The sequence below is a fragment of the Neovison vison genome, chromosome 7 (genome assembly GCF_020171115.1).
Source record: "Neovison vison isolate M4711 chromosome 7, ASM_NN_V1, whole genome shotgun sequence".
Classification (NCBI taxonomy): domain Eukaryota; kingdom Metazoa; phylum Chordata; class Mammalia; order Carnivora; family Mustelidae; genus Neogale; species Neogale vison.
Window position 1 is genome coordinate 55,386,698 of NC_058097.1, and position 23,335 is coordinate 55,410,032.

The window sequence follows — 23,335 nt, forward strand, 5'->3', positions numbered from 1 at the left end:
CAGACCACTTGTCACCACCTCCACCAGTGCCACTCTGGTCCAAAACACCTGTGTCTCTCACCTGGATTAAATTGCAACAGTCTCCTCACTGGTGGCCTTAGCCTCTCTGCAGTGTATCTTCTGCACACAGAATCCAGAAAGATTCTTTTTTTTTAATATTTAAATTTTATTATTTTATTTTATTTATTTGTCAGAGAGAGAGAGTGTATGTGTGTACACAGGCAGGCAGAGTGGCAGGCAGAGGCAGAGGGAGAAGCAGATTCCCTGCTGAGCAGGAACCCAATGTGGGACTCCATCCCAGGACCCTGGGATCATGACCTGAGCCGATGGCAGAGGCTTAACCCACTGAGGCACCCAGGACCCCCCCCAATAGTATTTTTTAAAGATTTATTTACTTATTTTTAGAGAGAGAGAGAACACGAGTGGGGCAGAGGGAGAGGGAGAAGCAGACTATGTGCTGAGCAGGGGCCCACCACAGGCTCCTTCCCAGGATCTGAGCCAAAAGGAGACTCTTATCAACTGAGCCACACAGGTGCCCCTGTTGAGTTTCTTTTTTTTTTTTTCTTTTGTTTTGTTTTTAATTAATTAATTAATTTTTAATAAACATATCATGTATTTTTATCCCCAGGGGTACAGGTCTGTGAATCGCCAGGTTTACACATTTCACAGCACTCATCATAGCTCATACCCTCCCCAATGTCCATATCCCCACCAGCCTCTCCTGTTCCCCCTTCCCCCAGCAACCCTCAGTCTGTTTTTTGAGATTGAGTCTTTTATGGTTTGTCTCCCTCCCAATCCCATCTTCTTTCATTTTTTCTTTTCCTGCCCCCCAACCTCCTCACATTACATCTCCACTTCCTCATACCAGGGAGATCATATGACAGTTGTCTTTCTCCGATTGACTTATTTTGCTAAGCATAATACCCTCTAGTTCCATCCACGTCGTCACAAATGGCAAGATTTCATTTCTTTTGATGGCTGCATAGTATTCCATTGTGTACATATACCACATCTTCTTTATCCATTCATCTGTTGATGGACATCTAGGTTCTTTCCATAGTTTGGCTATTGTGGACATTGCTGCTATAAACATTCGGGTGCACGTGCCCCTTTGGGGCACCACATTTGTATCTTTAGGATATATACCCAGTAGTGCAATCACTGGGTCATAGGGTAGCACTATTTTCAGTTTTTTGAGGAACCTCCACACTGTTTTCCAGAGTGGTTGCACCAGCTTGCATTCCCACCAATAGTGCAGGAGGGTTCCCCTTTCTCCGCATCCTCACCAGCATCTGTCATTTCTTGACTTGTTAATTTTAGCCATTCTGACTGGTGTGAGGTGGTATCTCATTGTGGTTTTGATTTGTATTTCCCTGATGCCGAGTGATGTGGTGCATTTTTTCATGTGTCTGTTGGCCATCTGGATGTCTTCTTTGCAGAAATGTCTGTTCATGTTCTCTGCCCATTTCTTGATTGGATTATTTGCTCTTTGGGTGTTGAGTTTGCTGAGCTCTTTATAGATTTTGGATACTAGCCCTTTGGATACTTGCCTGGTATATCGTTTGCAAATATCTTCTTCCATTCTGTCAGTTGTCTTTTGGTTTTGTTAACTGTTTCCTTTGCTGGGCAAAAGCTTTTGATCTTGATGAAATCCCAATAGTTCATTTTTACCCTTGCTTCTGTTGTCTTTGGCGATGTTCCTAGGAAGAAGTTGCTATGGTTGAGGTCAAAGAGGTTGCTGCCTGTGTTCTCCTCAAGTATTTTGATGGATTCCTTTCTCACATTGAGGTCCTTCATCCATTTTGAGTCTATTTTTGCAAGTGGTGTAAAGAAATAGTCCAGTATCATTTTTCTGCATGTGGCTGTCCAATTTTCCCAGCTCCATTTGTTGAAGAGGCTGTCTTTTTTCCATTGGACATTCCTTCCTGCTTTGTCGAAGATTAGTTGACCATAGAGTTGAGGGTCTATTTCTGGGCTCTCTATTCTGTTCCATTGATCTATGTGTCTGTTTTTGTGCCAGTACCATACTGTCTTGATGATGACAGCTTTGTAATAAAGCTTGAAGTCTGGAATTGTGATGCCACCAACTTTGGCTTTCTTTTTCAATATTCCTTTGGCTATTTGAGGTCTTTTCTGGTTCCATATAAATTTTAGGATTATTTGTTCTATTTCTTTGAAAAAAATGGATGGGACTCTGATAGGGATTGCATTAAATGTGTAGATTGCTTTAGGTAGAATAGACATTTTCACAGTATTTGTTCTTCCAATCCATGAGCTTGGAACATTTTTCCATTTCTTTGTGTCTTCCTCAATTTCTTTCATGAGTACTTTATAGTTTTCTGAGTATAGATTCTTTGCCTTTTTGGATAGGTTTATTCCTAGGTATCTTAGGGTTTTGGGTGCAATTGTAAATGGGACTGACTCCTTAATTTCTCTTTCTTCTGTCTTATTAGTGTAAAGAAATGCAACTGATTTCTGTGCATTGACTTTATATCCTGACACTTTACCAAATTCCTATACAAGTTCTAGCAGTTTTGGAGTGGAGCCTTTTGGGATTTCCACATATAGTATCATATCATCTGCAAAGAGTGATAGTTTGACTTCTTCTTTGCCAATTTGGATGCCTTTAATTTCTTTTTGTTGTCTGATTGCTGAGGCTAGGACTTCTAGTACTATGTTGAACAGCAGTGGTGATAATGGACATCCTTGCCATGTTCCTGACCTTAGCGGAAAAGCTTTCAGTTTTTCTCCATTGAGTGGGTTTTTCATATATGGCTTTGATAATATTGAGGTATATGCCCTCTATCCCTACACTTTGAAGAGTTTTAATCAGGAAGGGATGCTGTACTTTGTCAAATGCTTTTTCAACATCTATTGAGAGTATCATATGGTTCTTATTCTTTCTTTTATTAATGTATTGTATCACATTGATTGATTTGTGGATGTTGAACCAAACTTTCAGCCCTGGAATAAATCCTACTTGGTCATGGTGAATAATCCTTTTAATATATTGTTAGATCCTATTGACCAGTATTTTGGTGAGAATTTTCGCATCTGTGTTCATCAAAGATATTGATCTGTAATTCTCTTTTTTGATGGGATCCTTGTCTGGTTTTGGGATCAAGGTGATGCTGGCCTCATAAAAGGGGTTTGGAAGTTTTCCTTCCATTTCTATTTTTTGGAACAGTTTCAGGAGAATAGGAATTAATTCTTCTTTAAATGTTTGGTAGAATTCCCCTGGGAAGCCGTCTGGCCCTGGACTTTTGTTTGTTTGGAGATTTTTGATGACTGTTTCAATCTCCTTACTGGTTATGGGTCTGTTCAGAAATATCACCAATTTCTTCTTGGTTCAGTTGTGGTAGTTTATATGTCTCTAGAAATGTATCCATTTCTTCCATATTGTCAAATTTGTTGGCGTAGTGTTGCTCATAGTATGTTCTTATAATTGTTTGTATTTCTTTGGTGTTGGTTGTGATCTCTCCTCTTTCATTCTTGATTTATTTATTTGGGTCCTTTCTCTTTTCTTTTTTGATAAGTCTGGCCAGGGGTTTGTCAATCTTATTAATTCTTTCAAAGAACCAGATCCTAGTTTCATTGATTTGTTCTATTTTTTTTAAGTTTCTATTTCATTGATTTCTGCTCCAATCTTTATGATTTCTCGTCTCCTGCTGGGTTTAGTCTTTCTTTGTTGTTCTTTCTCCAGCTCCTTTAGGTGTAGGGTTATTGTGTATTTGAGACCCTTCTTGTTTCTTGAGAAAGGCTTGTACCACTGTATATTTTCCTCTCAGGACTGCCTTTGCTTTGTCCCACAGATTTTGAACCGTTGTGTTTTCATTATCATTTGTTTCCATGAATTTTTTCAATTCTTCTTTAATTTCCTGGTTGACCCATTCATTTTTTAGAAGGATGCTGTTTAGTCTCCATGTATTTGGGTTCTTTCCAAATTTTCTCTTGTGATTAAGTTCTAGCTTCAGAGCATTGTGGTCTGAAAATATGCAGGGAATGATTCCCAATCTTTGTGTACCAGTTGAGACCTGATTTATGACCCAGGATGTGGTCTATTCTGGAGAATGTCCCATGTGCACTAGAGAAGAATATATATTCTGTTGCTTTGGGATGAAATGTTCTGAATATATCTGTGATGTCCATCTGGTGTGGTGTGTCATTTAAGGCCTTTATTTTCTTGTTGATCTTTTGCTTAGATGATCTGTCCATTTCGGTGAGAGGAGTGTTAAAGTCCCCTACTATTATTGTATTATTATTATTATTGATGTATTTCTTTGGTTTTGTTATTAATTGGTTTATATAGTTGGCTGCTCCCATGTTAGGGGCATAGATATTTAAAATTTTTAAGTCTTCTTGTTGGACAGACCCTTTGAGTATGATATAGTGTCCTTCCTCATCTCTTATTATAGTCTTTGGCTTAAAATCTAATTGATCTGATATAAAGATTGCCACCCCAGCTTTCTTCTGATGTCCATTAGCATGGTACATTGTTTTCCACCCCCTCACTTTAAATCTGGAGGTGTCTTCGGGTCTAAGATGAGTTTCTTGTAGGCAGCATATTGATGGGTTTTGGTTTTTTTCATCCATTCTGATACCCCATGTCTTTTGATTGGGGCATTTAGCCCATTAACATTCAGGGTAACTATTGCTTGTAAGGTGACTATCACTGTATATTGTCTCTGTTTCTTTCTGATCTACTACTTTTAGGGTCTCTCTTTGCTTAGAGGACCCCTTTCAATATTTCCTGTAGAGCTGGTTTGGTGTTTGCAAATTCTTTCAGTTTTTGGTTGTCCTGGAAGCTTTTTATCTCTCCCTCTATTTTCAGTGATAGCCTAGCTGGATATAGTATTCTTGGCTGCATGTTTTTCTCGTTTAGTGCTCTGAATATATCACACCAGTTCTTTCTGGCCTGCCAGGTCCCTGTGGATAGGTCTGCTGCAAATCTAATGTTTTTACCCTTGTATGTTACAGACTTCTTTTCCCTGGCTGCTTTCAGGATTTTCTCTTTGTCGCTAAGACTTGTAAATTTTACTATCAGGTGACGAGGTGTGGACCTATTTTTATTGATTTTGAGAGGTGTTCTTAGCATCTCCTGGATTTTGATGTTTGTTCTCTTTGCCATATTAGGGAAATTCTCTACAATAATTCTCTCCAATATACCTTCTGCTACCCTCTCTCCTTCTTCTTTTTCTGGAATCCCAATTATTCTAATTTTGTGTCATCTTATCTCTTGAATTCTCTCCTCGTGGTCCAGTATTTGTTTGTCTCTCTTTTGCTCAGCTTCTTTGTTCTCTGTCATTTGGTCTTCTATGTCACTAATTCTTTCTTCTTCCTCATTTATCCTAGCAGTAAGAGCTTCCATTTTTATTGCACCTCATTAATAGCTTTTTTTATTTCAACTTGGTTAGATTTTAGTTCTTTTATTTCTCCAGAAAGGGCTTTTATCTCTCCAGAAAGGGTTTCTCTAATATCTTCTAATATCTCTAATATCTTCTCTATCTATTCTCTAATATCTTCAAGCCCAGCTAGAACCTTGAGAATCGTCATTCCGAACTCTAGATCTGTCATATTACCAATGTCTGTATTGACTAGGTCCCCAGCCTTCGGTTCTGCCTCTTGTTCTTTTTTTGCGATGAGTTTTTCGGTCTTGTCCTTTTGTCCAGATAAGATTTGCTTTCTTCTCCTCTGGAATTCTGCTGTTCTCCTTGGTGAGTGAAGTTGGTCTTGGCTGGGTTTCTTTCTTTTTTTTTTTTTTTTAAAGATTTTATTTATTTATTTGACAGAGAGAGATTACAAGTAGGCAGAGAGGCAGGCAGAGAGAGAAGGAGGAGGAAGCAGGCTCCCTGCTGAGCAGAGAGCCCGATGCGGGACTCGATCCCAGGACCCCGAGATCATGACCTGAGCCGAAGGCAGCGGCTTAACCCACTGAGCCACCCAGGCGCCCTTGGCTGGGTTTCTTGTTGATCTTCTGGGAGAGGGGCCTGCAGTAGTGATTCTCAAGTGTCTTTGCCCCAGGCGGAATTGCACAGCACTTACCAGGGGCCGGGCTGAGTAATCCACTCAGGTTTGCTTTCAGGAGCTTTTGTACCCTGAGTGCTTTCCGTAAAGTTCCGGAGGCCGGGAATGAAAATGGCGGCCTCCCAATCTCCGGCCCGGAGGAACCAAGAGCTCGGGGTCCTGCTCCTCAGTGCGCCCTCAGAGAAAAGCGCCCAACCACCCCCATCTCCCTGGCCTCTGGTTGCGCTTGGAGGAAAGTGCTCAATTGCTCGCACTTGGAGAAAAGTGCCCGGTCGCTTCCGTCTCCGTGGCCTCCGGCCACGCTCCAAGCTCACCCAGCCTGTGACCGGTTCAAGGTAACCTCGATCTGAGAGCTCACTCCTCAGCTTTGTCTCTATACCTGGCTTCTCCGCTCTAATACCTGCGAGCTCTGCGACACTCAGACACCCCCAATCCTTCTGTGACCCTGCGGGACCCCACATGGGCTTCCCCCCAGTTTAGCTTCTGGAGCGATGTCCCTCCATGGAGCAGACTTTTAAAAGTCCTGATATTGTGCTCCGTTGCTCCGCCGCTTGCCAGGAGCCGGCCCCTCACCCCACGGTCTATCTTCTGGTCACTTTGGATTCACTTCTCCGCTGGTCCTACCTTTCAAAAAGTGGTCGATTTTCTGTTTCTAGAATTGTTGCTCTACTTCTCTTCAATCTCCTGTTGGATTTGTAGGTGTTTGCAATGGTTTGATAAGCTATCTAGCTGATCTCCTGCTACCTGATGTCATCTCAGCCTGCTACTTCTCCACCATCTTGACTCCTCCCCCACTGTTGAGTTTCTTATATGTCAAGTATAACTCAAAAAAGTTGTAAAATTGTATATGAAATATTACATGAAGTACAAATTTTTTGAAATTCAAAACTGGATAGCAGGGACTTTCTCCCACATTTCTGTCCTAGTTCACCAGAGGCAGCAGAGCTCTTCCACGGCCTAGCAGGGTCTGAGTCTCCATAACCTCACTCAGTCACAGTCCTTCTGGCTCCCCAGGCTCCCCGCACTGGACCCCGTTAGCCCCTCTGGCCAGCCAGGCATCTGCCCGCTGAGACTGGTCGCTCTGTGAACAGCTCGTCCCTCCACACCATCTGTCTTTCAAGGGGCAAAGGTCCTCTCATGCTTCCAGTCTCAGCAGAAAGGTCACTTTCTCAGGAGTGCTCCATGGGACCCCCATCAGCTAAGACCCCCTGGCATGCTCCAGACGCACCAGATACTTTCCCTTCCTGGCCCTCCTCTTGATTATAGTTGACTCCTCAGTGCCATGACTTTCTAGTGCTGCTGGCCCTGGTACAGGGTAAACCCCACGAGTCCAGAGCCCACATCTATCCTGTTCTCTGTGGAGTTCCCAGGATCCAGCCCAGGGCCTGACACGTCACAGATGCCCAGTAAATACTCACTGAGGGCATGAGGGAAAGCACATAATGTCCCCCCATGTGAACCTGGGGTCAGAGCCTCTTCCCTGCAGACTGAGGCCACTGGCATCAGCATGGGAGGAGGCCAGCACGTGCCCGAAGCTGACCCTGTAAGCTTCCAGGCCTTTATCCCTCCTAGATTCAGGAGGGAGGACAGGGGCCTTCTATAGTTAGAGGTCAGACCCCCATTCATTCCCACAACACGGACACCCCCTCCCATCTGGATCTTGTGAATGACTCTTCCCCCTTGGAAGGCCTGGGTGGGCAGCCTGTGTCCTTCCTCTTCTCTCAGAGATCTGACCTCACACAAATTCTGGATCACAAACCCTAGGTTCAGTTACTACCAGGGGAGTTCAGAGCCCCACCCTGACCTCCAAAGACATCAGGAGCTGACTTCTCATCCTGAGAACCCTTGGTCTATGGGGACACCTGCTATGTCTCCCTGAAGATGTCTCAGTAGCCCAAGGTATCCTGGGCAGCGAGGGTGAACTTCCCAGGCAGGCAAGACAGTAGAACCCAGCATCTGCCTGTATTTCCTTGGGGCTGAGTCTCTGGGTAGGGCCACTCCAGCTCCTGGTTCCTGTGGGGAGACCTAGAGCAGAGGAGAGACAGGGACACATGGCTCCCCTCCCTGTTGTGATGGGGAGACAGGACATTGTAGTGGTCAGCCCCTCAGGCCAGTGCTTTTTCCCCAAAGGCTCAAGAGACCCCCTACTAGGTCATTCTCAAAATCTTGAGGACAGACAGCTCCTACTGAGGGAGCAAATCCCTCTGGGTGGAGAATTCTCCTGACACAAGAGCAGGAATCTTCTAGACTATGTATACCTTCTCCCTGGGCTCATGGAGCCCTGGGATGGAGTCAGAGAGTCTAGAACCCACAGGGACCAAGATCCAGGCTGACCAGTCCCTCACCTCTGCCCAGGGCTCAAGGACCCTCATCCTTTGGTCACCATCCCGGGTGCTGTGCCCAGACTAGCCTCCAGGGGGCGACATAGGGACATGTAGACAACACACAGGACATTAAACCCTGAAGTTGGCTTTGGCTGAGGAGGGAGAGAAGAGATTGGTTTCCATCCCTTTCTCCCACAGACACTTCTGGGTCCCTCCCACATGCCTGTTCTGTCCTGTGCACTCCTTCTAGGGCCCTAGCAGCACACTGATCTGTCAGGGGTCCCTGTGAAGCTCCCCATGCCCTGCCTGGCACCACCAATGGAGAAAGCAGGGTGACCACAGGAAGGTCCCCCAGGCAGAGGACACAGACTGCCCAGGAAGCTCAGGAGCACACGGACTGTCTCCAGGCCACAGTTCATCCAAAGGACACAGAGAGGGAAGATCTCCTCAAAACATTTCCAGGAGCCGCAGCCGCCTGACCTCCCACCATCTCTTCTCTTCCCAGGACACACAGGGAACTCCCTTCACACCTGGGACTGGAGCTCCTGAGACACCTGGTCCTGGGTCTATGCCCCTGGAAGCAGAGGCTGGGCTGGGGACACCTGGGGATAGACTATGGGTCCCTCACCTGTCATCATCCAGCCTGCCCCTTTCTCACCCCCAGAGTCACCTCTGGGACCTTGCCGCCAGGAGTCAGTCCAACCTCCCCAGAGCCTGTGAGAGCACTGGGGAGACCGGTGCCCAGCTGGCCTTCTCTGTTACAAACGGCAATCATCCCCGGGATCTGGGGACCCTGGGGCTCTGTGTGTGGTGCCCACAGCAGGGGAGTGGGTAGAAGGGCCATCCTCTAAGGGAACTGGATCCCCCTCAGTCTTGCTATTCAGAGTGAGCTTCCCGGGCCAGGACGGTCAGCATCACCTGGGAGCTTAGTAGAGGCAGACTCTGGAGTCCACTCCACAACTGCTGAGTCAGACTCTGCATTTTCACAGGATCTGCAGACCCTCCATGGGCACAGGAGGGGGAGAGGCGGCCCCACCCCCACATCATGGGGTCTCAGCCTAGCTGTGCATCTGCTGAAGCAGCATTTCTAGGTGTCCCGTGGGCATTCACAGTCTTGATACAGTTCCACAGTGATTCCAGCGCACAGTAGGGGTGACATCCCGGTGACAGGAGTTCCTGAGGCGGCCCCCAGGCTCCTGCTCCGAAGGGGAAAGCCACAAGGAGAGGAGAGAGGGCTGTGGGGGCGCTGTCCCTGCACCTTGACCCTGAGCTCTGTGGGTCTCCAGACCCCAACTCGACAGGCTTGTGCTTGTCCAAACAAGGGGGTGTGTGTACTCTTGCATTGAAAGACCCCCTTCCTCCTTGGTAAGGTTTGTTTCTTCCTCCTTGGTAAGGTTTGTTTTAGCAACCTATTGTCCCCATAGCCTGATGGCAACACATTGTCTGTGGTCACCCGGTCTGTCAAAAGGAGAGACAAATGAGAAACAAAATGTACCGGGACTTTCCAGAGTGCTGTCCCAAGGAACCGCCAGAACGCCCTGACCCCAACGCCCAATCATGCCTGAATCAAATTGATCAATTAGACTCCTGTAACCATGCATATCTGCCTCTGTAGGATCGCTTCCAGCCACCGCTTCCCGCCAGAACAAACCGTTACAGTGCCTAACAATGCTTGATTTAGGTTAACCAATCAGCTCCCTGTAACCAAGCATCTGCTTCTGTAAACTCGCTTCCCGCCACCCCAACCTTGCCCTATATAATCTGCTCCCCAACTTAGCCCGGCACGCTCAGCCCACAAAGGCTGATGCGTCCGCAGGCGCCTGTGTAACCAATAAACCTCTTGCAATTTGCATCCAGTGGAGGCGTGCTGTTTGATTCTTGGGTGCGGTTCCAGGATCTTTCACATGTAGTGGGAAATCACAGCTGAAGAGGGAGAGGCCTCAACCCTTGTCAGGGAATCGAAATGTAGACAGAATGAAAGGGGAAGAAGGGGACAAGGAAGTGGGGAAGGAGGTAAGGGGTGGAAGAGGGAGGGGAGGGAGGAGGGGCCCTGGCAGATACCCCGCCCCACACTCCTGCCTCCGAGGTCACTTAAGACAGAGCCAACATTGGGACAACTGCTTCTCCTGAGCATTTCTGGAGCAGAAGCTCTTCTCACAGAGGGAGGGACAGAGCGGGCAGCAGGCACCATGGAGCCCCCTTCAGGCCCTCCACGAGGAGGACGGGTCCCCTGGCAGGACCTCCTGCTGGCAGGTGAAAGGGACAATTCCCTGGGAGGAAGTGGCAGGGTGGGAGAGAAAGGCTGGCTGGGGTCTCCAAGGAGGAACAGGGCTTTGAGAGGGGACAAGGGAGCAGGGCAGGACTGGGGGAGCCGCTCAGCGACAGAAATGTCTCAGGATCTGGAGGTGGTGAGCCACGGGCTGTTCCCCAAGTTACTCATCACTGAGCACTGAATTTGGAAAACTGATGACAACAACAACCAGGGACCCTAATTGCTGTCCCTTCCCACCAACCTGAGATCTTGACAAGCGCCAGACTTGGAGGGCCGTGGGGACACATTCATTGAGCCCCAGTATTTGCTGCCTGCCCGACCACGGGGGTACACCACACATCAGACGAGTCCCTGCCCTCCCTGTGCTCACTTCTGTGAGGATGAAAACAGACATCCAGAGACATCTAGAATGTGAGGTCAGGTACCGACAAGCATCATGAAGGGAACAGAACAGGGAAAGTTCAGGACGTGGAGACAGAGTGTCTTCAGAGGAGGCGGTCAGGGCAGGTCTCTCCCGAGGAGGGAGCGTGAGCAGGTATCTAAGGGCAGTGAGGGAGTGAGCGACAGACATGGGAGGAAGTTGTTCCAAACAGAGGGAGTAAGTTCGGAGGTGAAGCAGTGCGGTCATGCCACTGACCTTGACCAGCAGAGACACACACAGACACACAGATACCCGTGCACACTCACACACACACACCCCGAGGCTAGGGGGCTAGGGGATGCGGACCTGCTCCGTCTGCAGGGCCCCAGCTTTCCCTCCGACACCCAGGTCCAGACCTTGATCCGTCTGCTCCCTTCCCTCCTAGTCTCGCTCTTAACCCTCTGGAACCCGCCCACCACTGCCCAAGTCACTGTGGAGTCTGTGCCGCCCAGTGCTACCGAAGGGAAGGACGTCCTTCTGCAAGTCCACAATCTGCCTGCGGATCTTGTAGGTCTTACTTGGTTTAGAGGGGAAAGCATAGCGCCCAACCGTCAAATTGTAGCATATGTAGTAGCCGTACAAGTAAATATCCCAGGACCTGCACACAGCGGCAGAGAGACAGTGTACCCCAATGGATCCCTGCTGTTCCGGAACATCACCCTGAATGACACAGGATACTACACCCTACAAATTGTGAATAGAAATGTTCAAGTTGAACAAGTAACTGGACAGCTCCGCGTATTCCGTGAGTAATTCCTTCTTATCTCTGGTGCTGGTTGGGGTGAATTCCTGCTTCACACAGGATGACAGGCCAGGACTGGGCCTCTATCCCTCTCTGCATTATGTCCCGTGTGGGGAGAGGGTTCCAGCATTTAGTGCAGGACACACAGTGGAGACTAACTTCCTAAGACTGGAATTCCTTTCCTGGAATCCAGACTCTGGGATCATCTGAGAAAGAACCTGCAGGGTCAGTCAGGGCCAAGCTTGGGGAGTCCCTGATATCCTCACCAGAGCTCAGCCCAGACCACTGTCTCAGGGCTTTTGACTCTAGTGACCCTGGGGCATCTGTGCCGGGATGGGGTTGGGGCTCCTGGGCAGACCTGACTGGGAGCAACCATTTCTGACTGCCTGAGCTGGTCACCAACCAGGGTTCAGTCTCAAGAGCCACATCGGGGGAGGGGCCAGCCTGGTCCTTCACCTGAGGCTTAGCATGGACAGCACAGACCTAAAAAGCCCCCAGTCCATTAGCCAACTGCTCTGGGGGACTTGGGGGACACCAGAGGAAGGGCAGCACCGCCAGGGAGGAACAGAGCAAAGAGAAGCTCCATGCCAGCCCTCCTTCTCCAAGAATCAAGCCCAGGGAACCTTCTCTTGTGGAGTAAAGTAGTTAACAGCTGCCGTTTGACTGGCCAGCTGCTGTAGCCCAAATTTGGGTCAGGTATTTGGGGTTGTTTAAAGGATAATGCACAGGCCTGGCAAGTAGAGGACATTTACCATTCTTCCTGGTGCATTAAGGGGAAACCAAGGCACAGGGAGACACCGTCACTGAATCAGGGTCACACAGACTGAGGAGCAGCAGATGGGAGTGACCCCGATTCTGTGTGCAGACACAGCCCCATCCTCTCCTCCGTCAGAGGGAGGGATGCTGGTGTGGGCGGTGAGAGCAAACAGAGGCTCGCTCCGTGTTTGTGTTTGGTCTGGAACACAACACCCTTTGTCAGCAATTAGAGGCAGAACAAGCTGGCCGCCCCTCAGATGCCTGAGCCTCACCTCACTGTGCTGGACTTGAGATCTGATTGTTTCTTGGTGTGTTCCTGGCCCTCCCACTGGGTGTCCAGGGAAAGGATTGGCCTTCTGCTCCCCACTCTGTCCCTGAAACCAGCCCAGGGTCCACATGTAGGAAACTCAGTTGCTTTTGTTTGGGAAGGAAGGAGGGAAGGGTGTGGGAGTTTCTCCCAATGAGGGCAGGGAGCCTGGTGGTCAGATCTCCTAGGATCCTGCACCCAGGGCGCCTCTCTGAAGAGATGATGGGTCATTCATTCCCTCAACACCCCTGCCTCCTGCTCATCCCCTCACTCTCTGCCGGTCATTGGACTTGGCTCTGCCATGGGAGGTGTCACTTCCTCATGAGGGCCACTGCCTCACTCTTTATCAAGCAAATGGGCAAAGTTCCACCCCCTCCAGGTCTTTGGGACCTGAGTCCTGGACTGACCTCCCAGCTTGTTCCTGTCGTCTCCAAGTATCATTTCTGCTCAGATCCCATCCCCGTGCTGGGTTGTCAGGTCAGTGAGGAGCCAGGAGGGGTCCACGGCTGTCTCTGACTCTGTCCTGTGTCTTCCACAACCAAAGGCTGCTCTGTAATTGACATTGGAGACAGCCTGTGCTCTCAGACACACAGACCATGGGGTTTACTTTCTCTGAGGCTCAGGTCCTCATGCATTTGTCTTGAGATACACAGATCTGCCTTATTCTTTGAAGGACTCCAGTTGGCTGAGAGGTGAGAGATGCCAACTCTGATTCAAGATGCCTGTGGAGGAATCACAGGTACCACCTCGGGCAATATTCTTTCTGTTGTCTGTGCAGCGGAGTTACCCAAACCCCACATCACAAGCAACAACTCCGACCCCGTGGAGAATGTGGATTCTGTGCTATTAACCTGTGAACCTCAGACTCAGAACACGAGCTACCTGTGGTCAGAAAGCAGTAAGAGCCGCCCGGCCAGCACCAGGCGGGAGCTGTCCCTGGACAACAGGACTCTCACTATACATGGTGTCATAAGGAATGACACAGGGCCCTATGTGTGTGAAACTCGGAACCTAGTGAGTGATGGTCGTAGTGACCCATTCACCCTGAATGTTCTCTGTGAGTAGCTTCCATTCCTCTCAAACCCGGGCTGCCAGCCCAAATCCACACAGCCAGGGGCCAGCTCACATCCATCCTTCTGGGGTCCGAGTCCATGACTCTCAGCTGGATGCCCAGGCTGGCCATAGCGGCTTGTCCCATGCAAACCTGGGCAGGCCTGGCCTAAGCCAAGACTAGGAGGGAACAGGCTGCTCCTCCCTGAGAGGGTCACCAGCCTGTGAGGGGACCAGGCTGAACACAGGGGTTTTCTGGTTGGGACTTTATAAAATGAGGTTGGGACCCAGCTCAGAGGGACACTGTGGCCCTTGTACAGACCAGGAGCTTCCCCTTCCCTTGCATTGCATCAACTGTGGCTTCATTCTGTTTGCTCCAGATGGCCCGGATGCCCCCACCATTTCCCCCTCAGACTCCTATTACCATCCAGGGGCCAACCTCAGTCTCTCCTGCCACGCAACCTCTAACCCGCCTGCACAGTATTCTTGGCTTATCAATGGGAGGCCCCAGACAGACACACAGGAGCTCTTTATCCCCAACCTCACTGCGAATGATAGTGGATCCTATACCTGCCTTGCCTCTAACTCTGGCACTCGCCTCAAGAAGACCACAGTCAAGACTATCACAGTCTCTGGTAAGTGGGTCCCTGGAGCATCTGCATGGATTGCTGTGATGAAGGTCTGTCTGTCTCTCAGAAAAGAGCATAGAAATTATTTCCCATTTGCTATGTCACAAGCAAATACCAAGTCTGTCTCTGAACTCTCCTTTTACATGTCTGCAGGTGCTTCCTCCCCTTGCTCTCTGATTTCTCAAGGCAGACCTTGGGTCCAGCCTGGAATGTGGGGAGGGGCTTCTCAGTTCCAGAAAGCCCCAGGCACAAAATGGGGCTTCTCAAATGGAGAATGATCCTCTAGTCAAGTTGTTTTTTGTTGTTGAACTGCAGAAGTCCTTTCTGTAATCCGGATATTAACCTCTTACAGATATGGTTTGCAAATGTTTCCTTCTAATCCATGGGTTGCCGTCACATTTTCTTTGTTAGTGACCTTTATGTGACACACGATGTGACATAGTTTCAGGTGTACAACATAATGATTGGACAACTCTGTATGTTATACTCATTCAATACAGTGTAGCTCCCATCTGTCCCCATGCAGCCTGATCAAAATACCATTGACTATATTTCCTATGTTGTACGTTTCATCCCTATATCCTATTCATTCCATAACTAGTACTACCACTCTCCAGATTCTGTCTTTTGATGCACTGAAGTTTTCCATTTTGATGTAATCCAATTCATCTGCTTTTTCCTTTTATTGTCTTTGCTTTGGGTATCATATCTAAAAAATCATTGGGAAATTCAGCTTCAGTAAGTTTTTGTATTATGTTTGTTTTTAGACTTTTACTATTTGACTCTTAAATTTTTTAAAGATTTTATTTATCTATTTGACAGACAGAGATGACAAGTAGGGAGAAAGGTAGGCAGGGAGAGAGGAGGAAGCAGGTTCCCCAGTGAGCAGAGAGCCTGATGTGGGGCTCGATCCCAGGACCCTGGGATCATGACCCGAGCCAAAGACAGAGACTTTAACCCACTGGGCCACCCAGGTGCCCCTCCTAATTATTTTTGCCTGGACTTCTGTACTGTGTCAAATACAGGCAGTGAAATCGTCATGTTTATCTCCTACCTGATCTTAGAGTAAAGGCTTCCATGTTTCATCATGGGGGATGATACTGGCTGTGTGTGTTTAATATAAGGCCTTTTTTATGAGGCAGTAGTTTCTTTATATTGTAAGGGTGCCAATATGCTGTATACAGTAACCACTCTGCAGAAGTGCTTCACCATGAGAGTCAAGCCACAGATCTGTAAGTAAAAGTCTTCGTCCGAGTGAGAAATCTTGTAGATTGAAAACTTTGATTCCTAAGTTAATGAAGATGGGGCAGGAGGTTCTCATTTCCTAGTAAATTATAACATTGTAAATGCCTTCCCTACCTTACATGAAGCTGCCTTGGACACAGAGATAAGAAGGGCTGTGAACCTTCCTCCTCCAATATATATGGAAAGGAATATAAGGAATGAGGCCCTATCTTTTAATGTCACAAAAGTTCAAGAAAACCACACAGAAGCCCATGGGAAAAAATTCCTCATGATAATGAGGTTGCTGGCCCCATGGGCTACGAGGTTTCTTGTTGATGATACTACAGCGGTGTCTCGGCAGAGCAGACATGTGACGGAGGGTGAGAGGGGAAGGTACAGCCCTCTCCTTACCGACTGTCCGTGAACAAAAACACTCATCCTTCTGCACAGCAGGGCCATACTCTGGGGCACATTCACAGAGCTCATGGGGGCCCTCAGAGTGGCAGAGATCTCAAAGGAAGGAGCATAACCCGGGCCCCAGGCCCATTCTCATTCAGTCACTTCCTGTATTTCCCTACAGAGGCAGTGTCCAAGCCCTCTCTCCATGCCAGCAACACCACAGTCACAGAAGACAAGGACTCTGTGATCCTGACCTGCTCCACAAACAACACTGGGGTCTCCATTCACTGGTTCTTCAATGGCCAGAGTCTAAAGCTCATGGAGAGGATGACACTGTCCCAGGACAACAGGACCCTCACCATACGCCCTGTCAGGAAGGAGGATGCCGGGAATTACCAGTGTGAGGTCTCCAACCCAGGCGATTCCAGGAAAAGTGACCCTGTGAGGCTGGCTGTGAGCTGTGAGTGACCCTCGAACTCGCCCCTTCCTCCCTAATATTTCATGGCAGGCAGCGTGAAATGAGTGGCAGCCTGCAGGAAGTGGGAGTCTCCTTCAGAGCCTCTAGGGCAATATGGATAAAATTCCCCAGAATTAGATGAATCTTGTTAGCATCTTGGTCTGATTTGTACCAGTTGTTGGAACTCGGGCAAGATATTCAACCTCCTGAACCTCATTTTCCTCTTCTCTAAAACTGGAAAGAACAGCTGGATCTCAGGAAAGTTGTGAGAGTAGTTAGTATAGTTAGTATGAGTTCATGAGATGAAATCCTGAGACAGCGTCACACTCAGATTTGGGGCTCAGTCCAATTTAGCAGCTATTGTCCTTTGGTTATTAACATTTTTGTTGCCAGCTGTAATGTCTTGGGGAACTGGGATGACTGTTGTCTGATCACGTTCCAGCTCTCTGACCTTCACTGGTTTACTGATTATAGTACTCACTTTAAACACTCAGTTGTTCCTTAGTGAAGCCCTTTACACACTGAGTTTCTCATTGTGCACAGTGGGCGTGACACCTGGCCCCTCGTGGGCAGGAAAGCAGCAGATGAGTCAACATAAATATTTCCCTCGTGCCTGGCACAGAGCAGACCTCGAAAGAAGTCAGCTGGGGTTATTATCTTTAATCAGTGTTGAGTGGACAGGTAAGGGCCTCCCTCTAAGACCATCAGTGAGGATGGAACAGAAGACACAGGGAAGAGGCATAATGTGAAAGGAAAATAAACAGGATGCCAGCCTTGGCCCTTGGGGGTGGGAGGAAAATGTGAAAATTAAAGGAAGTCCAGAGTTTCACTGTGAGGAACAGAAATGATGCAGCAACCAAGGAGATGGGGACACTGTGGTGACAACACACATGCCTCCCAGACCTCAATGGCCTTTCCTTCCTCCCGAAGCATGCCCTTCCCACATGACCACTCCTGGTTTCCCCATATTTGACTTTGGACTCATACCCCTCCCTTTTTCTTTTTATTTCAGATGAAAGAAGCACCACAGGCCTCCCTATGGGGTCCATAATTGGCATTGCAATCGGGGTCCTGGTCGGACTGGCACTGTAGTTCCCTCCTGGAGTGTCTCCTGCTCCACACAGTTTTCTCAGAGTTCCACAGAATTTTCAAGACAGATCATCTCAAAATCATACAAATTTGTCCATAGAATAGAGAGGGAATATTGCCCCAACTCATTCTGAGGTTAGTAGAATCTTTAAATTGAAATAGGAACAACAAAAGTACAAAAAGATGAAAATATCATACTCATGAACAGAGAAGCAAAAATACTAAACAAGGTATTCTCAAACGAAATCCAACAGTGTGTAGAATAAGACAGCACACCGTAACTAAGTTCCAATTGTACCAGTAAAGCAATGGTGATTCAACATTAGAAATTTATAAATGGGGGGCACCTGGGGTGACTCAGTGAGTTAGGCAGCTGGCCTTTGATTGTGGCTCAGGTTATATCTCAGGGTCCTGGGACTGATCCCTATGTCGGCCCTGTGCTTAGCAGGGAGTCTGTTTGAGGATTTCTCTCCCTCTCCCACTGCCCCTCACCTCTCTCAAATAAATAAATAAATAGATAGATAGATAGATAAATAAATAAATCTTTAACAAAAAGACATTTATAAATGGAAGAGAGCAACAACTTCTAGGGTGCCAGCAATGTTCTATTTCCTGAACTAGCTGCTAGATACATAGGTGTGTTCACACACCTATGTGTGTGTGCGAAGATTCAGTAAGCGAAACTGTTCATACTATAACAGTCCTCTTACCCCCTCAGTTTTTTCCATGAAACAGACTCTGCAGAAACCACCAGAGCAGACCTGTTGTCTTGTAGAACACCCACATTCTGACTTTGTTTCCTTATGGTGTCATTTCAGTTACTTCTCCAAACCCTGTATTTCCTACAAATTGGAAAATGAATCTCAAAGCTTAAATAGATTTCAGGTTATATTTCTTGAGGGAAGAATCTTTCCTGCATTTTATATGCACCATATCAAGAGGAACATTCTAGTTAGTTGGGACACCTGGGTGGCTCAGTCAGTTGGCAGCCTGCTTACTGGTTTCTGTTAGGTCTTGATCTCAGGGTTGAGGGATTGAGCCCCTTGAAGGGCTCCGTGCTTAAGGGGGAATCTGCTGGAGATCCTCTCCCTGTGCCCCTCCCCTCTTCCCTTGCTCTCAAAAAAACAAATCTTTAAAATTTAAAAAATAGGGGCACCTGGGTGGCTCAGTGGGTTCAGCCTCCGCCTTCAGCTCTGGTCATGATCCCAGAGTCCTGGGATCCAGCCTCCTCTCGAGCTCTGCAGGGAGTCTGCTTCTCCCTCTGCCTCTCCCCCTGCTCGTCCTCCCTCTCCCTTTCTCTCTCAAATCAACCTTAAAATCCTTAAAAATAAAATAAATTCCAGTTATTTGACATACAGTGTACTGTTAGTTTTAGGTGTACATTATACTGATTGAACATTCCAGACAACACCTGATGCCCTCCCTAATCCTCACCTCCTCTTTGACTCATTTCCCACCCACCTCCCCTCTGGCAACCATTAGCTTGTTCTCGGTATTTAAGAGTCTATCTCTTGGTTTGCCTCTCTCTTTCTCTCTCCTTTTCCCCTATTATAACTTGCTTTGTTTCTTAAATTCCACATGACTGAAATCATATGGTATTTCTCTGATGTATTTCCCGTAGCATAATACATGGCAGCTCCACCCACATAGTTGCAAATGAGAAGATTTAATTCTTTTTTTGGCTGAAAAGTATTCCATTGCATATATGCACCACACCCTCTTTATCTGTTCAACTGATGGACATTTGGGCTGTTTCCATAGTGTGGCTATTGTAAGTAATGCTGCTATAAGCGTCGGGTGTGGGTATCCTTTTGAATTAGTATTTCTGTTTCCTTTGGGTAAATACCTAGGAGAGCACTTGCTGAATCACCAGGTAATTCTATTTTTAAATTTTGAGGAAGCTTTGGACTGTGTGCCGGATGGGCTGCACCAGTTTACATTCTCACCAACATGCAGGAGTGCTCCCCTTCCTAATCAGTGGGCATCTTTTGTGCAAAGACAGATATGTATACAGAAATTACAAGATTAGAAAGCCATCTACCATGCTGCTCCCCAACAGAATGAAAGCTGTTCATGGCAAGGCCACAGCCAACATCATATTCAGTGAGGAAAGGCTGAAAGCTTCTCTATTAGAATCAGAAACAAGACAAGGGTGCTCATCCTCACAACTTCTATTTAGCAGAATTCTGAGACTCCTAGCCAAAGCAATTAGACAAGAAAAATAAATAGAAGGCATTCATGCCAGAAAAAAAGAAGTAAAATTCTCTTTGTGTGTAGACAACATGATCTTACATGGAGAAAACTCCAAAAGCTCCATGAAAAAACGTTCCAAACTAATATACAAATTTAAGAAAACTGCAAGATGCAAAATCAATCTACAGAAATCAGGGCACTTCTATACACCAACAAAGAGCCTGTGGGGAACTGCCAAGAAATATAGAAAATATTCCCATTTCCAATGGTGTCAGAAACGATGAAGTGCTTTGCTCTGCCCTGGCTGTGAGGGGTGGAACCAAGCCCCTGGGGAGGCAAGGAATAGACCAGTCTGTAGTGGCAGAGGGAGGGAGCTCTGATCTGTGGGCCCCAAAGACACCACCAGGGAGGCATCCCCCAACCCCCACAGACTATGGGTCAGGGAATAAGCAGAGTACACGCAACTAGAGGAGAAGCAAAGACAAAGACACCAGGGCTTCAGTGTCTACTCGTGGGAAGCAAGACAAGCGTCCCCATTTGCCACCACCAAGAAAGCAGAGTCTGTTGTTTTGGATCACTGCCCAAAGATTTACTTGCTGGTATCTTGGCATTTGGCTTTGGAAAGGCTTCATACGTAGGAGAATGGCAGAGGAAATTCTATTCTTTAGACAATCTGCTCTTTTTGGGTCCAGGGAATCGCAGCAACAGCTGCTTATTTGTCAACAAGGCAAAATAAAGGATGCACTAAATGAAAGGGGCATTCACAGCCTTCACCTTCCTACACGCTGCATCTGTGTCTTTTGAAGTTTCTTACATCTCTGAATTTGTACACATTTAAAATTTCATGTGTACTTTAAAATAATATACTTAGAGTGGAGAGAAACACTGTGATAACCTCACTCTATGGGCATGGTTTCTGTGGAAGAGTCTCAAAGCAATTAACAGTAAATGTTTTCCTATTGTTTAAGAACCTACTGAAAGCTCTCTACGTGGAAAAGAAGTTATGCTGCAAGTAACTTGTTTATAACTAAGTAAAAGAATTCAGTCTTTTCTTAAAAAAAAATTTAAAAAGAACAGTAAGATAATTTGGACTAAATATCACTAAAGAGGGGAAAGATCTTTAGACTGAAGACCATGAGACATTGATGGAAGAAATTGAGCACAGGTGAATAAATGAAAAGATAGCACCTGTCCATGGGTTGGAAGAATTAATCTGTTAAAATAGCCATACTGCTCCTCATGATCTCCAGATGCAATGCAAATCCCATCAAAATTCCAACAGCATTTTTCAGAGAAAGATGAAAAGCAATTCTAAAATTTGGATGGTACCATAAAATATGTCAAATAGCCAAAGAAATCTTGGGCAGGAAGAATGAAGCTAGAGGCATCACCCTTCTGGTTGCAAGTTACATGACAAAACGGCAGTCATGAAAGCAATATGGCATTGTGACATACTCCACCAGGTTTAAGGGTTCACTTGCTCCAATCATGTGTACCCCTTGCTTGCTGACCTAAGTCCCATGATCTGTAGCAAAACTAAGCTTCTTTCCTTGGGATTTGCAGACCACTGGCCTTAAGGAGTGATGGACCAAACTTTCCCAGGAGATAAGACCTGCCTATATTGGAAAACAGCTGCCCTGGGTGCCAGCAAGTCTTTTGAATGTCATGTCCACATACTACCAGCTGCCTGCGCAGCTGCTTCTCCTGCATGCAACCGCCCTCCTTTTTCTCATGTTTTCCCCTTTAAACCACCCTCCAATTCCAAGCCCCCTGGACGGGGACCATGATCTTTGAAACATTAGTCCCCCATCTTCCCAGGATGCTGGCTTCCTGTATAAAGCAACCTTCCTCATCTACCATCACTTGTCCCTCATGTGTTGATTTTCGGGGTGTGAGCAGCCAAATGTGAGTTTGCAGCCAGTCTCAGGTACCACCAGTATGGCCAGAAAGACAGAACAATGGAACAGAACACAGAGCCCTCAAGAAATTCCTGTGTATACGGTCATCAGTCCTTTGACAAGGGTGTCAAGAATACACAGTGTGAAAGGATAATCTCTTCAGCAAACGATGTTGGGAAAAGTGGGTATCCACGTGGCCAAAGAACGAAATTACACATTTAATTTACACATACACAAAAATCCACTCACAATGAGTGAACGACTTAAATATAAGACCCCAAACCATAAAGTCATGAAAGAAGACATGGGGAAACCCTTGATGACATTGGTCTTGGCCATGACTTCATGCATATGATACCAAAAGCACAGGCAACAGGAAGGAAAATCAACAAGTGGGACCATATTAAACGAAGAAGTGTCTACACAGCAAAGGAAACCATCAACAAAATGCAAAGGCAACCTACCAACTGCAAGAGAATATTTTCAAACCATGTTACCAGATAAGGGGGTAATATCCAACATGTGTAAGGATCTCCTACAACCAGATAGTAAAAAGCGACAAACAAATAACCTTTCTCCAACAGCAACAGATATATGGAAAAAGGGAAATGCAAATTTAAAACACATTATTATGACACACATGTTGCACATGTTGCAATGGCTATTATTGAAAAAAAAAAAGCATTGGTGGGGACGTTGAGAAATTGGAACCCTTGTACCCCAATGATGAGAATGCAAACAGCCACGGCCACTCTGAGAACAGTATGGAGGGTCCTCAAAAAATTAAACACACAGCTACACTAAGACCCAGCTTTTATTTGTCCAGAAGAACTGAAATCAAGACCTCGAGGATATAGGCACACCTGTGTTCACTGCAACACTGTTCACAGCAGCCGAAGTATGGAAACAACCCAAATGTCCATCGACAGACAAATGGTTGAGGAAAGTGCAGCACACGCATACAGTGGAACACTATTCAGAGGATAGATCTCCTATGAACTGTTAATAAGGTAGAAGAGTGATAAAGGAAAATGAAAAATGTTTTCACAGTTGAAAGCAAACTGAACACCACACCGAGATGCCACTTTACAATCAGCAGACTGGCTAAAATAGTGAAAGGACTTTCCAAACTAAGTGTCGAGAATGGGGGGGCCACTGGAACTCTCCCACATTGCTAGGAGAAAATATACTTGCAGCTACTTTGGAAAATTGTAGCGTGTTCTTCCAGACATTAAAGGTGTGCCTCCTCAGCGATCCCGTCACTGCACTCATGGGTGGGACTCTACTTTAGAGAAGTGAAAGCTCCAGCTGCTTCAAAGGCTTGTGCACAAAAGTTGCTGGCGGGTGTGCTTGTAATAGCCCAGAGTTGAAAACCATAAATGAGGGAATAAATTAAAAAAACAACTTTCTGAATCCTTCCAATGTGAGGATAAAAAAGAAAAGGGAGGGACGCCTGGGTGGCTCAGTAGGTTAAGCAGCTGCCTTCAGCTCAGGTCATGATCCCAGCGTCCTGGGATTGAGTCCCACATCGGGCTCCTTGCTCAGCAAGG

The 23,335-nt window shown here is 46.8% G+C and overlaps 1 protein-coding gene across 2 annotated transcripts; it reads left to right on the forward strand.

Moving 5' to 3' along the window:
* The first annotated feature begins 10,454 nt into the window (after nucleotides 1-10,454).
* On the forward strand, nucleotides 10,455-21,630 carry LOC122911999 (carcinoembryonic antigen-related cell adhesion molecule 1-like). Of its 2 annotated transcripts, XR_006385526.1 has the most exons (7): nucleotides 10,455-10,601; nucleotides 11,427-11,786; nucleotides 13,625-13,903; nucleotides 14,277-14,531; nucleotides 16,330-16,608; nucleotides 17,618-17,829; nucleotides 21,451-21,630. XR_006385526.1 is itself a non-coding variant. In XM_044257241.1 (6 exons), exons 1-6 carry the CDS (start codon nucleotides 10,538-10,540, stop codon nucleotides 17,695-17,697), a joined length of 1,317 nt encoding a protein of 438 aa, XP_044113176.1. In that variant the 5' UTR covers nucleotides 10,455-10,537; the 3' UTR covers nucleotides 17,698-18,103. The 2 variants fall into 2 exon arrangements, 1 of the variants encoding a protein (XP_044113176.1); XM_044257241.1 differs by lacking the exon at nucleotides 21,451-21,630 and having other exon boundaries at nucleotides 17,618-18,103.
* The last annotated feature ends 1,705 nt before the right edge of the window (nucleotides 21,631-23,335 follow it).

Bases quoted from the DNA above. Each gene is read 5' to 3' on its own strand.
- LOC122911999 (XM_044257241.1), top strand. From the start codon at position 10,538: ATGGAGCCCCCTTCAGGCCCTCCACGAGGAGGACGGGTCCCCTGGCAG. The intron at 10,602-11,426 runs GTGAAAGGGACA...CTTCCCTCCTAG, and splicing joins GCAGGACCTCCTGCTGGCAG to TCTCGCTCTTAACCCTCTGG. The intron at 11,787-13,624 runs GTGAGTAATTCC...TTGTCTGTGCAG, and splicing joins TGGACAGCTCCGCGTATTCC to CGGAGTTACCCAAACCCCAC.